The sequence below is a fragment of the Protopterus annectens genome, chromosome 8.part0, assembly GCF_019279795.1.
Source record: "Protopterus annectens isolate FY-2018-M chromosome 8.part0, PAN1.0, whole genome shotgun sequence".
In the NCBI taxonomy this organism is placed as follows: Eukaryota; Metazoa; Chordata; order Ceratodontiformes; family Protopteridae; genus Protopterus; species Protopterus annectens.
In genome coordinates, this window is record NC_056741.1 from 1889168845 (window position 1) to 1889184375 (window position 15531).

Here is a 15531-nt window from a genome sequence, read left to right on the forward strand (position 1 = left end):
CGAGACAGTCGCCAAGGCCATAGATGAGGGGAAAGTAGTTCACATAGCCTACCTTGACCTCACCAAGGCTTCTGACACCATTCCCCACTCGGGAATTATAGAAAAACTCACCAGCCTGAACATAAACCCCCACGTCACAAGATGGGTTGCCAACTGGCTTACAGACAGAACTCAAATGGTAAGAACAGCAGGCTCCAAGTCCTACTCTAAACCAGTCACAAGTGGTGTCCCACAAGGCTCAGTCCTGGGACCCCTACTTGATCGACATATACTTCTCAGAAGTACAGGCAAACACAGGAGGACTATGGCTAACCAAGTTCGGCGATGACTGCAAACTGGGAGCCATAATTGACTCTCCGGCTGACACGGACATTCTCCAAAAGGGCCTTACTGAGACGGGCACCTGGTGTCAAAGTCATAGTCTCAAGCTAAATGCCAAAAAATGCATAGTCATCCAATTTGGGAAAAATAAAACACCCATGAATTACCACATAGGTGGCAGCCCCCTTAATACAGAAGAGGTAATAAGAGATTTGGGGACCCAGGTAGATAGTAATCTCTCCTTTAACAATCATATTGCCAAAGTAGTTAGGAAATCCTTCTATGTAGCCCATCTAATTACTAAAGGGTTTGCATCTAGAAATAAAGAGGTTATAGTGCCCCGCTACTCATTACTCATCAGAACCATCATAGAGTACAATGCCCCATTTGGGATGTACCTCACAAGACACTTCCAACAGCTGGAAAGACCACAAAAGTACCTCACAGAGAGGATTACTGGCCTCAAATATATGTCCTATGCAGCCCGAATGGAAAAACTCCAGCTGTACTCAGTGGCATATCGCTTACTCAGAGGTGACCTCTGCCTGACTTACAAAGCCATGTCCAACTCAGAATTGATGGACACGCTCCACCTAAAGAAATCCAAGTCACTGCGAGCCACTCTTTCTAGTGAGCTAAATCTTGCCACAAGAATAAATAGAACATGCTGGAGGGATAGATTCCTGTCAAAGAGACTCCCCATGCTTTGGAACAAAATTCCTAACTACATTAGGCAGAGCCCCTCACTAACACTCTTCAAGAGAAACCTTGACGAATGGATGGGTAACAGAAAATACACCCCTGGGATCACTTCTTTGGCTCTTCTAGACAGAGGCTCAGTTAATTAATCAATAGGGTGGCGAACGCTGACAGACTCTGGCTAGGTTTATAAATGCCCTCGGGCAGATAGCCTAGTACCTACCTACCTATGAACCTATGTGATCTTCTGCCTTTTGAGCATACAAACCAGATTTTTTCAGTTGATAACTGATATGTTCAACCAACGGTAGCAAACCACAAATATTGTATGATAAGTATAAGACTCAATCAAATGAGGTTAGAAAGACTGGGAAGAGAGAATGTAAAGGCACTGTACAAAGAATAATTAGAGGGCATTTGTACAGCTCTCATGTATGTAACAAAGTCCAGTGGGTTTAGGAATTTTGGTGGGAAGTATTTGCATAGGTATTATTATATCTCAAAAAGCCTTCAGAGAATTTTTACTCAGGTGAATAGCAAATGCTGGAGGTGCCATGGGAAAGAGAAAAGTAACTGAGAACGTATGGTCTGAGAATGTAATCAATTGGCAGAGAAATGGGGGATCAAATTGATGTAACTAAGGAAATGATTCCTTTGAGCTGGGCATAGGCTCTGAATAACCCAGACATAGTACGGCCTTACTAAGTTTAATGCTACTGTCTGCTAAAAAAAGGAATTACTAGACAACTGAAATCAAAATCTAAACCAACTATAAATAAAGTATTAAATACTGTAAAGTAAATAAAGGGTGGGATCCTTACAAAAAGGAAAGAATGAATTACACAGAAGTAAATGAATCTGCAAAAGACCACAGTGAAAAACTTCTCAAAAGCCGACTTCACACTTCTAAAAACTAGTGTGGTCTCCTTTAAGGCCCCTGAGCCAGTGGTAAACATTACTCAAACCGCTGAATCACTTACAAATGCCTTCTACCAGCACCTACAGGACTGCATGGATCAGGCAATCCCAAACAAAACTAAGACTCTTTGTACCAAAGGCAAGCGTCCAGTCTGGTGGACCCCAGCCATAAACAAGCTCTACAACAAAAGGAGGAAGCTACTACAAGATAGAGCAAAATCCTTGAAAGGTAAGACACCTTTGATCATTATAAGTAAAAAAACTAAGAGCTCTCATAAAATCATCCAAGGCAAATTTTGAGAGAAAAATCGCCAAGGATTCAAAAGACAATCATAAGGCTTTCTTTAGCTATGTTAGAAACCTAGGAGGAAACTCCCAGATATGCTCAGAATTAGTTCAAAATGATGTGAAGATTACTGAACCTACACACATTGCCAACATACTGGCTGACAGGTTCAGTGCAAACTTCTCCCCTCCCCAAAGGAGAGATATCTATACCAGAGGATTGTAGCCCCCAAACATCTCCAACGCCCAGGTGAGAACTGCTCTCTCCAAAGCAAAAACACAGCATCGATGGGACCGGATGCTGTCCCCGGCTGTGTGCTCCATGAACTCAATGAGGAATTAAACCCGCAGTTAGGACAGCTCTTTAATCTTAGCCTCACCTCAGGATACATACCCAAGGAGTGGCGACGGCGACTGTGGTCCCACTTCACAAGGGCGGTGCCTCCACCGACCCTGGAAATTACCGTCCCATTAGCTTGACAAGCCTTATCTGCAAAGCCATGGAGAGGATCATAATGGAACTCATAAATAAAGACATAGGAACTTGCAGACTTTGGATCCAACCCAGTTTGGCTTTGTCAAAGGCAGATCATGCCTTTTAAACTTGGTTGACTTTTTCGAGACAGTCCATACAGCCTACCTTGACCTGGCAAAGGCCTTCGACACAATACCCCACTCAGGTATCATCAAAAACTCATCAGCTTGAATGTAAACCCATACATCACAAGATGGGTTGCAAACTGGCTAAGTGACAGAACCCACAGGGTCAGAGTTGCTGGAGCCATGTCAGACTCAAAGCCTGTCACAAGTGGTGTCCCACAGGGCTCAGTCCTGGGTCCACTCTTGTTCGGCATCTACTTTTCTGAAGTACAAGCAAACACAGGAGGGTTATGGCTGACAAAGTTTGCAGATGACTGCAAACTGGGCGCCATAGTCGAAAACACATCTGACACAGACATCCTTCAGAAGGGCCTCACAGAAACGGATAACTGGTGCCAGAGCCATGGCCTAAAGCTAAATGCCAAGAAATGCATAGTCATACCCTTCGGGAAAAACAAGGTTACCCCTAGCTACCATATAGGTGGCAATCCACTGAGCACAGAAGAAGTCATCAGGGATCTGGGGACCCAGGTTGACAGTAGCCTTTCGTTTGACACTCATGTTGCTAAAGTAGTTAGGAAAACCTTCTACATTGCCCACCTGATCATGAAGGGATTCACATCTAGATCAAGGGAGGTCATCGCCCCCCTGTACTCATCACTCATTAGACCTATGATTGAGTACAATGCCCCATTCGAAATGTATCTGACCAGACACCTGCAGCAGCTGGAAAGGCCCCAAAAGTTCCTCACCAAAAGGATAAAGGGTCTCAAAAATATGTCTTATGCTGCCCGACTGAAAGAACTCCAGCTCTATTCAGTCTCATACCGCTTGCTCAGAGGTGACCTGTGCCTGACATATAAGGCCATGTCAAACCCTGATTTGATGAATATGCTTCACCTCAAAAATCTAGATCCCTCAGAACCACAAGGGCGGAGACTTAAACCTTGACACGGTTATTAATAGAACATGCTGGAGGGACAGATTCATCACCCAGAGACTCCCTATGCTGTGGAACAAAATCCCGGTACATGTGAGGCAGAGCACCTCGCTGGCCTTGTTCAAGAGGAATCTTGACCAATGGATGGGGGATCGCAGATATACCCCAGGGATTACTTCAGTGTCACTGCTTGACAGAGGCACAGCAAAATAATAGGCATAGTTTTATTCAAACTAAAGGGGTGGCGAAAGCCAAATAACTATGGGCTAGGCTTATAAATGCCCTTGGGCAGATAGCCTAGTATGAACCTATGAACCTATAAGAACAATACCTGCAGAATAATACTCACGGACAGGAGTGAGGTTTAAGGGAAGGAATTAAATGAATAATTCATCCAATGTCAGTAGGAATGCTAATTGTTGAAAAGGAAGCATGCGTATACTGCATGAAGGTATGTAAATATAGTTTGATTGCTTTTGTATTAATGTATGCATACCTGTGTCACAGTTCTAGTTGAGATTTAATAAATATGTTAAGAAAAAATATATTTTTTGGAGCTGAGTTATAGGTCCTGAATTTCGCAAACAGTTCGGCCTTATTAAGTTTAAAACTACTAGCTACAAAATAAAAGCAATTATTAGAAAAACGATACTGAAATCTAAACCAACTGCTACCGAAGGTAAACTGCACAGAAATAAATGGAATTTGTGGGAAGAGTAATACATGCAGAATATTATTCATGAGGAAGACTGAAATTTAAGGGAAGGCAGGAACTGAGCAATTTATATAATGTTCAAATGCATAAAAACTGTTAAAAAGAAATACATATGCTGCATGAAAAAAGGAGTTAACTATGGTTTGATTTATTTTCTTTTACTGTATATGTACCTATGTCTCTTTTTTAAAAAGATATTGAACACAAGCCAGTTCACTTTTCTCAAGGTGGGGATGGGGGGTTGATAGGATTCTATAACCTTACAGCACAAGTGCCCCCATGAAATGAAACATCAAGAAAAATGAGGCAGTAAACTCCTTTGGTTAGACTGAGGCTCTCATGGAAAGTAGAGCTGGCTGACTGCTGTGGTCATAACACATCCTTCTAACGACTAGAGGAAAAGGTAAGGAAACAAGAGTGGAAGCTATTAGTCCCCATAATAAAAATATACCTGGAAACTTGCTATCCAAGCGCACTCCCTTATTACGGGGATAAATGGAAAAATAAAACCAGTGGTCAGGTTTTCAGAATTGTTTTTTGTGAAGCAGCACAAAAAATAAAACATCTGATATAACAATAATACTACTAATAATAATGACTTTTCTTACTTCATCAAAGAATTCATGAAGTGCCACAGTTTTGTTAAGATTCATCTTACAGTCTTCAATTTTTAGCAAAAATTCTCTTAGCTGCTCTTTGTGCTTCTTTAGTATGTCCTTATAACCCTTTATTTCTAGTATATGAACATCTTCCCAGGGTTGCAGATTCTTCAACAGTTCTTGGCCTTTTCTACAGTATATCTGAAATACATAACAAAATACAAAAAAACATGCACTTATGCTGAAAGCTGAGCTTCATTTTAGGTTTCCAAATATAAGGGGTGCTGAAGATGCAATAATGTTTTAATACATATTAAGTTTGTAACTTAATCTACCTCCTGAGAGATGAGTACACTAATTAACCAATTTAATAATTACATTACTTGACTCGGAACCTCCAAATGGGTAGGTTCATTTGTAGTGTAGTCATTGGAAGAAAAAGTTCTAAGATACAAAATAACATATAAACAAAAGACATGAAAAAAACTATATATAAGGACATAACATATAGGCACTATACATCAGAGTAATGCAGGATGAATAGTGTAAGATACTCAATGTAACAGCAGATATTTGAAAACAGAGAACTGTACCTGTAAGCTGTTACATCTCGGTTTATCTGTCATCTTTTTCTTGTATCCCTTCTGGATTTCCTCACCAGTTTCCATTATCCCTTTGATAGCTAACACAGTTTTTGAATTTTCTGGTTGACGGAAAAAGACTGGGTTTTACCTCTGAAACATAACACTTGTTTCATGGCAAGTTCTATAAATATGAGTGTGGTGGTAGTGGTGGTGGTGGCGGTGGTGGGGGGGGTCACTATTTTTCTTAAAACCGATATTCCTGTGGAGGAGCTTTATACAATTAACCAAACCCAGGATAAAAGTGAATGTAAATATGTTACAGTTAGGCTGAGATACAAGTCTTATTACTAACAGCCTAAAGGCCACCAGAACACTTGCCCAAAACATTAGAAAAGTTGCTTTTTGACCTGTTCAGCTTAGGCCAACAAGAAATTATTACTGTATGTGACATGAATTTATCCAACACTAATTGGGGCTCAAATCCACCATATTTCTAAATCCATGAAAAGCTCCACCAAGTTTTTACAAAAAATATTCAATCCAGGTTACTGATGTTATAACTAGAGACCACAATAACCTGGATATATTTTGCATTAACAAACAATATACAAAGGATGTTTTTAATCTGTACCTTCCCTGTCTAGTAGTGGCCATGCAATTATCAGAACATAAGACTTTCCCAGTTACACTAATTTTATTCATTCTTCTGCATGTAGCAAACATTCGTTTTCTTTTATAATACTGGTTACAACTGTTTGATTAAAGAAATGGGACAGTGTTGATAAGTACCTTGATACTCTTTCTTGCAATTTACTTCCACTACAATTTTGAATGGTAAGAAGGCTAAGGATCTTTTTCAGAAAGTTGGGAACATTTAAAACATTACTTCTGAAAATTCTAAAATGTTTCTTGGAAGAAAAGTCCACTCTCACCAGCAGTTTAACTCAGCCCTGAGGATTATTTTCGCTTATGTGTGCTTTGGCTGAGGAATTTGTCTCCACCTGAATGGCACAGCACAGACACAAGAAGTTTATACTTTTTCCTTTCAGGTACTGTTCATAATTTGATATAAACAGTCCTAAGTTTTTTGTTGCTGTCTTCAGCTGATATATTCTCCACTGCCTTTGCTGCAGTGAAGGAGAAGTAAAAAAGTACAGTTTTGTACCTACCATAAATGTAGATGTTCGAAGATCCACATTGCTGCAGTCCTTACATATGGGTAGTCCGCTGTCCTCGGTCGGCCCGAATACCAAAGTATTAGGCTGACGTCGGTCATGGGCGCTCAGATCTGACATCAGAGCGTCAGGGTATAAAAGCGCATGACCGACGTCATATCCTCAGTCTTTTCTTGCCCCAGATGTCAGAAGGTCCTAAAAATAAAGGCCACAGCCCAAAAACAGGATACCTCCCAAAAACATGCCCAACAACAACCATCACCCAAACCATATAACCATGCCAAACTATAGAGGGGAAGGAGGGAGGGTAAATTGGACTGCAGCAATGTGGATCTTCGAACATCTACATTTATGGTAGGTACAAAACTGTACTATGTTCTTCATCTCACATTGCTGCAGTCCTTACATATGGGTAGAATCCCAAAGCAGAGGTAAAGGGAGGATGGCAAAATCATAAAGCATTAGGGGCTGCTAAAATGCCCTGTAATATTGCAGTGGCAAATCCAGCCCTAGACTTAGAATAAAGAGGAAGGTGGTAATGCTTGGAAAAAGTATGTACTGAACTCCAAGTGGCTGCTTCCAAAATATCTTTTGTAGCTACCCCCCTTAGAAAGGCAGTAGAAGTGGCAGTAGCTCTAGTGGAATGAGGTCTGATTCCAGCCGGAATCTCCTTACCATGATGGGAATAACAGAAAGAAATACAAAACCCAATCCATTTAGAAATAGTTTGTTTTGAAACAGGTTTTCCCTGAGAACCCAAAGCAAAAGAAACAAACAACTGCTGAGACTGCCTGAACCCCTTGGTTCTGCTCAAATAATAACGTAACTGCCTGTGAATATCCAAAGTGTGCAAAATCTTCTCCCCTTTATTTTGGGGGTTTGCATAAAAAGTAGGCAAATGAATAGTTTGGTTCAAGGCCACACTAGAAACCACTTTAGGCATAAAGGAAGGATTAGTACGCAAAGATACCCTATCCTTATGAAAAATCAGGAAAGGTTCCACTGCCATAAGGGCCTGTAATTCAGAAACCCTTTTGCAGAGGTAATGGCCAACAAAAAAGCAGTCTTCCATGATAAATACTTTAACTCGGCCGTAGCTGCAGGCTCAAAAGGTTGTAGAGTAAGCTTTTCCAACACAAAATTGAGATCCCAAGCAGGAGTAGGAGCTCTACGTGGGGGTCTTATGTTCTTTGCCCCTCTAAGAAATTGCTTAAACAAAGGATGGGAAAATAAAGGAGGGTCACAGTCATAGTGAGCAGAAATGGCTGCAGCATGAACCTTTATCGAGGAGAAAGACAAACCCTTGTCCAATAACTCAGTAAGATATTGAAGAGAAACACTTAAATCAGGCTTGGAAACATCCAAGTCCTTCGCTGTGCTCCAAAGAAAAAATCTCCTCCATTTATCAGCGTAAACTTTCCTTGTACTAGGCCTTCTGGCCTCCAAAATAACATTCAAAACTTGTTGTGGAAGCTGAGACCCTCCAGGGTCTAAAACAGAATATGCCAGGCTGTGAGATGCAGAGACTGAATCTTGACATTGAGGAAGTGATTGCCCTCCTGAGACAAAAGATGCGGAATCAAAGGCAGAGGCCATGGATGCTCCCGTACCAAACTCCTCAGTAGTGGGTACCAGTGCTGTCGAGGCCAATCCGGCACTATCAGAATCATGGATGGCTTGTCTTTTCTGGCCTTCAGGAGTACCTTGGGAATGAGAGGCAGAGGTGGAAAGGCATAGACATGAAGATTGCTCCAACTGAATGATAGAGCATCCACCTTCCAAGCTGTGGGATGAAACATTTTGTGCAAAACTTTGGCAACTGGTAATTTAGTGGAGAAGCGAACAGATCTATGTCTGGAGTCCCCCATAACACTGTCAACTTTTGAAACACATGAGGATCCAGTTTCCACTCGTGAGGATCCACAATTTGTCTGCTCAACACATCCGCTAAGGAGTTCTGTGCTCCTGGTAGAAACCTTGCCTGAAGATTGAGGTGTAAACTGAGAGCAGTCTCCCACAAAATCATCGCTTGCCTGCAAAGAGGGCGAATGGGTTCCCCTTGCTTGTTGATGTACCACATGACAGTAGTGTTGTCTGTTTGAATCAACACCTGTCCTGGGTGAAGTAAATCCTTGAAAGCCATCAATGCAAATTGGACTGCTAACATCTCCTTCAAGTTGATATGCAAATGTTGAAGTCTGACAGGCCACGTGTCTTGCACCCATTTTCCATTGAGGTGTGCTCCCCAAGCCTTGTCCGAGGCATCTGTCGTTAGAATCTGACTCGCCTCTGGTCGGGTCACAGAGAGTCCCTTGTTTAGGTGACATTCCTGAGCCCACCACAAAAATTCTTTCTGAATGCAAGGTATTATCTGAATGACAGTGTCTAGATCTTGGCAGTGTTGTGTCCATACATTTTTGAGATACCATTGAAGCTTCCTCATATGCAGTTTGGCATTGGGAAGCACCAGAATACAAGATGCCATGAACCCCAAGGCTTGAAGGACTGTCCTTGCAGTCAGCCTTGTCTGTAGAGACATTTGATGGAAATAAAGAGAAAGGCTTCTTTGTTTGTCCGGGGTCAAAAAGGCCATCTGGGAAGCTGTATTCAGTCTCACACCCAGAAAGCACATGTCCTGAGAGGGTACTAGACTGGACTTTGTTTCGTTCACAGAATACCCTAGGCATCTTAACACTACCATCACATACTGTAGATGATGCAGAAGTTCGTCTTTGTGTTGTGCAATAATCAGGCAATCGTCCAAATAAGGATAAATCTGTATTCCTCTTAACCTGAAAAAGGCTATCACTGGAGCCAGAACCTTCGTGAACACTCTGGGCGCAGTAGATAAGCCAAAGGGCAATGCAGAGAACTGATAATGTAAACTTCCAGCCCGAAAACGCAGGTACCTCCCGCAACTGGGCCTGATAGGAACATGAAGATAAGCCTCTTTGAGATCCAGAGTTACCATCCAGTGATCTTTTCCCAACAGAGGTAAAAGCTGTTGTAACGTCAGCATTTTGAACCTTGGAATGTCCAGATAAGTGTTGAGGATAGATAAATCCAAAATTGGTCTCCACGTGTTCCCTTTCTTTGGTACTAGAAAAGTACAGTTTTGTACCTACCATAAATGTAGATGTTCGAGGATCCCCATTGCTGCAGTCCTTACTATTGGGGTATAGTCCGCATCCAGTCGGCCCGAATACCAGAGTATAAGGCTGACGTCGGTCAGGGCGCATTAGACTGACGTCAGTACGTCAGGGTACTAATGCGCATGACCGACGTCATATCCTCAGTCTTTTCTTGCCCCAGATGTCAGAAGACCCTAAAAAGACAAGGCCCAAAATACCTGCACCAAAAATATGTACAATATATACAAGAATATATATATACAAAAATATAAGCATGTAACCTCACCTACACAACCACCCCTAAACACAGAGGGGAAGGAGGGAGGGTAAATTGGACTGCAGCAATGGGGATCCTCGAACATCTACATTTATGGTAGGTACAAAACTGTACTATGTTCTTCGTTCCCCATTGCTGCAGTCCTTACTATTGGGTAGAATCCCAAAGCAGAGGTAAGGGAGGCTGGCAAATCATAAAGAAGCAGGAGCTGACAACATGCCTTGCAAAACAGCTGTGGCAAAACCAGCCCTAGACTTAGAGTAGATAGGAAGGTGATAATGCTTAGAGAAAGTATGCACTGAACTCCAAGTAGCTGCTTCCAAAATATCCTTAGTTGCCACCCAGCTTAGAAAAGCTGTTGAAGTGGCAGTAGCCCTAGTGGAATGAGGCCTAATCCCAGCTGGAATCTCCTTGCCATGATGGGAATAACAAAATGCAATGCAAAAGCCAATCCACCTAGAAATAGTTTGTTTTGACACAGGCTTGCCCTGTGAACTCAAAGCAAAAGAAACAAACAACTGCTGAGACTGCCTGAAATCCTTAGTCCTGCTTAAATAATAACGCAATTGCCTGTGTACATCTAAAGTGTGCAAAATCTGTTCCCCTTTATTTTGGGGTCTGCATAAAAAGTAGGCAAATGAATAGTTTGGTTTAAAGCCACACTAGAAACCACCTTAGGCATAAAGGAAGGATTAGTACGTAATGATACCCTATCCTTATGGAAAATCAAAAATGGCTCTACTGCCATAAGGGCCTGCAACTCAGACACCCTTCTTGCAGAAGTAATAGCCAACAGAAAAGCAGTCTTCCATGACAAGTATTTCAATTCAGCAGTAGCCGCAGGCTCAAAAGGTTGTAGAGTAAGTTTTTCCAACACAAAATTGAGATCCCAAGCAGGAGTAGGAGCTCTACGTGGGGGTCTTATATTCTTTGCCCCTCTAAGAAACTGCTTGAACAAAGGGTGCGAAAACAATGGTGGGTCACAATCATAGTGAGCTGAAATTGCTGCAGCATGAATCTTAATGGAAGAGAAGGACAAACCTTTGTCCAATAACTCAGTAAGATATTGAAGAACCACACTCAAATTAGGCTCAGAAACCTGCAAATTCTTTGCTGTACTCCAAAATAAAAATCTCTTCCATTTTTCTGCGTACACTTTCCTTGTACTAGGTCTTCTAGCTTCCATAATCACATTTAAAACTTGTTGAGGAAGTTGAGACCTGCTGTGTTTCAACACAGAATATGCCAGGCTGTTAGATGAAGAGAGTGAAGCTTGACATTGAGCAGATGACCATCCTTCTGAGATAACAGATGAGGAATCAGAGGTAAAGGCCATGGAGGCTTCCTTACCAGACTCCGTAGTAGTGGGTACCAGTGTTGCCGAGGCCAATCTGGAGCTATCAAAATCATCCTTGGCCTGTCTTGTCTGACCTTTAATAGTACCTTTGGAAGAAGAGGCAGAGGAGGAAAGGCATACACATGAAGGTTTTTCCAACTGAAAGACAGAGCATCCACTTTCCAAGCTGTGTGATGAAACCCCTTTGTGCAATACTGTGGCAGCTGGTGGTTTAGTGGAGAAGCGAACAGATCTATGTCTGGAGTTCCCCATGACACTGTCAGTTTTTGAAATACATGAAGATCCAGTTTCCACTCGTGGGGATCCATGATTTGTCTGCTTAACACATCTGCTAAGGAGTTCTGTGCTCCTGGCAGAAACCTTGCCTGAAGAGTTAGTTGCAAGCTTAGCGCAGTCTCCCATAAAATCATTGCTTGCCTGCATAGAGGATAAGAATGTGTTCCCCCTTGTTTGTTGATGTACCACATGACAGTTGTGTTGTCTGTTAGAATCAACACCTGCCCTGGAAGAAGTAACTCCTTGAAAGCCATTAATGCAAACTGGACTGCTAACATCTCCTTCATGTTGATATGTAGATGCTGTAGTCTGGCAGGCCACTTGTCTTGTATCCACTTTCCATTTAGATGAGCTCCCCAAGCAATGTCCGAGGCATCTGTCGTTAAAATCTGACTCGCCTCTGGCCGGGTCACAGAGAGTCCCTTGTTTAGGTGACATTCCTGAGCCCACCACAAAAATTCTTTTTGAAGGCAAGGTATTATTTGAATGACAGTGTCCAAATCCTGGCAGTGCTGTGTCCATACATTTTTGAGATACCATTGTAGCTTCCTCATATGCAGTTTGGCATTGGGAAGCACCAGAATACAAGATGCCATGAACCCTAATGCTTGAAGGACTGTCCTTGCAGTCAGCACGGACTGATGAGATAGTTGATGGAAGTAAAGTGACAGACTCTTTTGTTTGTCCGGGGTTAAAAGGCCATCTGGGCTGCTGTATTCAGTCTCACACCCAGAAAGCACATGTCTTGAGAGGGTACTAGACTGGACTTTATTTCATTCACAGAATACCCTAGGCATCTTAGCACTGCTATAACATATTCCAGATGTTGTAGAAGGTCTTCCTTTTCTTGAGCCAGAATCAGGCAGTCGTCCAAGTAAGGATAGATTTGAATTCCTTGAAGCCTGAAGTAAGCTATCACTGGAGCCAGAACCTTTGTGAATACTCTGGGCAGTAGATAAGCCAAAGGGCAATGCAGAGAACTGATAATGAGAATTTCCAGCTCGAAACCGCAGATACTTCCTGCAACTTAGCCTTATAGGCACATGAAGGTAAGCTTCCTTGAGATCTAAAGTTACCATCCAGTGATCTTTGCCCAGCAGAGGTAAAAGCTGTTGTAACGTCAACATCTTGAACTTGGGAATGTCCAGAAAAGTGTTGAGGAGAGATAAATCCAAAATTGGTCTCCACGTGTTCCCCTTCTTTGGTACTAGGAACAGGCGAGAATAAAATCCCAGGCCCCTTTCTGATACAGGGACTGGCTGAATGGCCCCCATCCGGAGTAACTGAGAAACTTGCTTGTGAGCCTCCTTTCTTTGTGGAGGAGGAACGTCTGGCATGCCTTTGAAAGGGGGCATTGTATGGAAATAAAATCTGTAACCGTGGTGAATGATATCCAACACCCATTTGTCTTGAGTAATTAAATCCCAATTTTCTTTGAAAAGAGACAGTCTTCCTCCCAAAGGAGCTGCCAGCCGAGAATCTACTGGCAGCTGAAAAGACAGGTCATTGGGTCTGTTTACGAAAGGACTGACCCCTGCCCTCACCAGAAGTCTGAGCAGGTGAACTCCCTGTTCTAGGCCTAAAAGAACCTTGCGCCCTGCCCCTACCACGTCTAGACCTACCCCTAGACTGGGAATCATAAGCAGGATATGTCCACCCCTTAGCAGGCCAATTTCTACTAAACTTGGTGGCTGCACCTGCAAAAATCTTTAACAGTTTGCATAGACTTAGCTTTGTCCTCCATTTTCTTTAAAACTGCTTCCACAGGCGATCCAAACAACACATCAGACTGTAAAGGAGCATCCAAAATCCTTGTCTTAACATGCTCAGCTAAATTCTGATCCCTCAACCAGGCATGCCTGCGAAGAACAGAACTAGTAGCAGCCACCCTCGAGGAGGCCTGTACAGCATCAAAACCACATTGCAAAGAATGCTTACCCACTTGTTCAGACACATGAACCAAATCCAGCAACTCTTTACACTCAATACCTTCCGCCAAAGCATCCACCTTAGATTTTAATTGTGAAAGAAGATAATTCTGATATTTTAGCATGTGAAACTGACAATTCAACGCTCTCATGGCTAGAGTGGAAGAAGTATACACTTTCTTTCCCCACCTATCCAAAGCCCTTGCCTCTTTATCAGTGGGAACAGGATTTTTAACCACAGAAGCCTTAACACCTTTAGGCCCTTGAGAAATAGTTTCTGGGTCCGCCCTAGGACTCTTAAACAAATACTTATGAGCTTTGGGCACCCTATAATACCTATCAGGCTTAACAGGAGCAGGAGGCAAAGAGTCAGGGTTCAGGGAAGCCTCTGCAAAACATCTTCCACCACATTCAACACAGGAGGAATAGCTAAGGGCCTATGCTGGGGTAAAACAAGAATTCCCTAAGCCTTTTCCTGGAATCAGAGTAATCCTGGCCTTCCCATTTAAAGTGCTCCCTCATGGAATGCAGAGTCTCTGAAAATGAGAAATCCTCAGGAGGAGAAGCTGTAGGAGTGGAATCATCCACATCAGAATCAGAATAAGTAGGATACTCCTGCAAGTCTTCCGCAGAAGACTCTGAAGCCTCTGAACACTGTTCAAAACTATCAAACTCCGGTTCCACCCTAGGCCTCTTATCAGGAGGGGGCATAGAACCTCTAATCATAGTAATCAAATCTTCTGCCATTTTAAGCATATGTTTCTTAGGTACAGAACCCGAAATGCTAGCCCCCACTGAAGCTGAACTTGGCCTACCTCTCAAAGAAGTTTTGGCAACAGAAGGAGAGGCTCTAACTACCTTGGGAAGAGAGGGAAGAACAGTTACCTGAGAAGCCCCCTCAGCCTGGCCTACCTCCTGAGAAGGCACATCCTGTAACAGTAAAGTTTCTGCCTGAGACTCCATGGAAACTCCTGGCAAAACCTCTGGCTCCACTGAGCCTTCTAAAGAACCGACGTCCGGGACTGCCGGTTCATCAACCCTAGGCTTCGCTGTTTTGTCCTTGCGCTTCTTGGAAGCGGCGCCGGAGCATCCGACGGCATTTTATAATTGCAACGCTTCCCAAACACTAACCTGGCACAGTCTAACCTCCTCTTAATAGTGCGTTTGTTAAACCTAGCACAAGGGCGGCAACCAACAACGTCGTGCTCAGGCCCTAAACAAGGTATACACAAGGTATGGTAATCCCTATGAGGTATCCGTTTCCCACAAGAAATACAGTTATTCACTTTTTCTGACATCCGGTTAAATACTGAGGCAAGAAAAAACCAAAATGTTCCCCAACGGGGTACTTAGCCAACTCTGTGTCGGTCTGAAACTCCGGTTTCGGAAAAATTTCAGAACGCCAACCTGCACTCGCAAAACTGCTTCTGCATCGGACCATGCGGCAAAAAAGACTGAGGATATGACGTCGGTCATGCGCATTAGTACCCTGACGTACTGACGTCAGTCTAATGCGCCCTGACCGACGTCAGCCTTATACTCTGGTATTCGGGCCGACTGGACGGCGGACTATACCCCAATAGTAAGGACTGCAGCAATGGGGAACGAAGAACATCTGGCTGTATAGCTCCTATTTGAAGAAGTAAAGAAATCTGCTTGTGAGCCTCTATCCTTTGCCGAGGAGGAACGTCTGGCATGCCTTTGAAAGGAGGCAATGTATGGAAAT

The 15531-nt window shown here is 42.9% G+C and overlaps 1 protein-coding gene across 1 annotated transcript in view; it reads right to left on the reverse strand.

Moving 5' to 3' along the window:
- The window catches only part of PLEKHG4 (pleckstrin homology and RhoGEF domain containing G4), a 3374045-nt gene that overhangs the window by 1258818 nt on the left and 2099696 nt on the right, over positions 1-15531 (reverse strand). The window contains exon 13 of the mRNA XM_044079537.1: positions 5087-5278. Within this exon, the coding sequence (XP_043935472.1) occupies positions 5087-5278 (192 nt within the window). The remainder of the gene's footprint in view (positions 1-5086; positions 5279-15531) is intronic.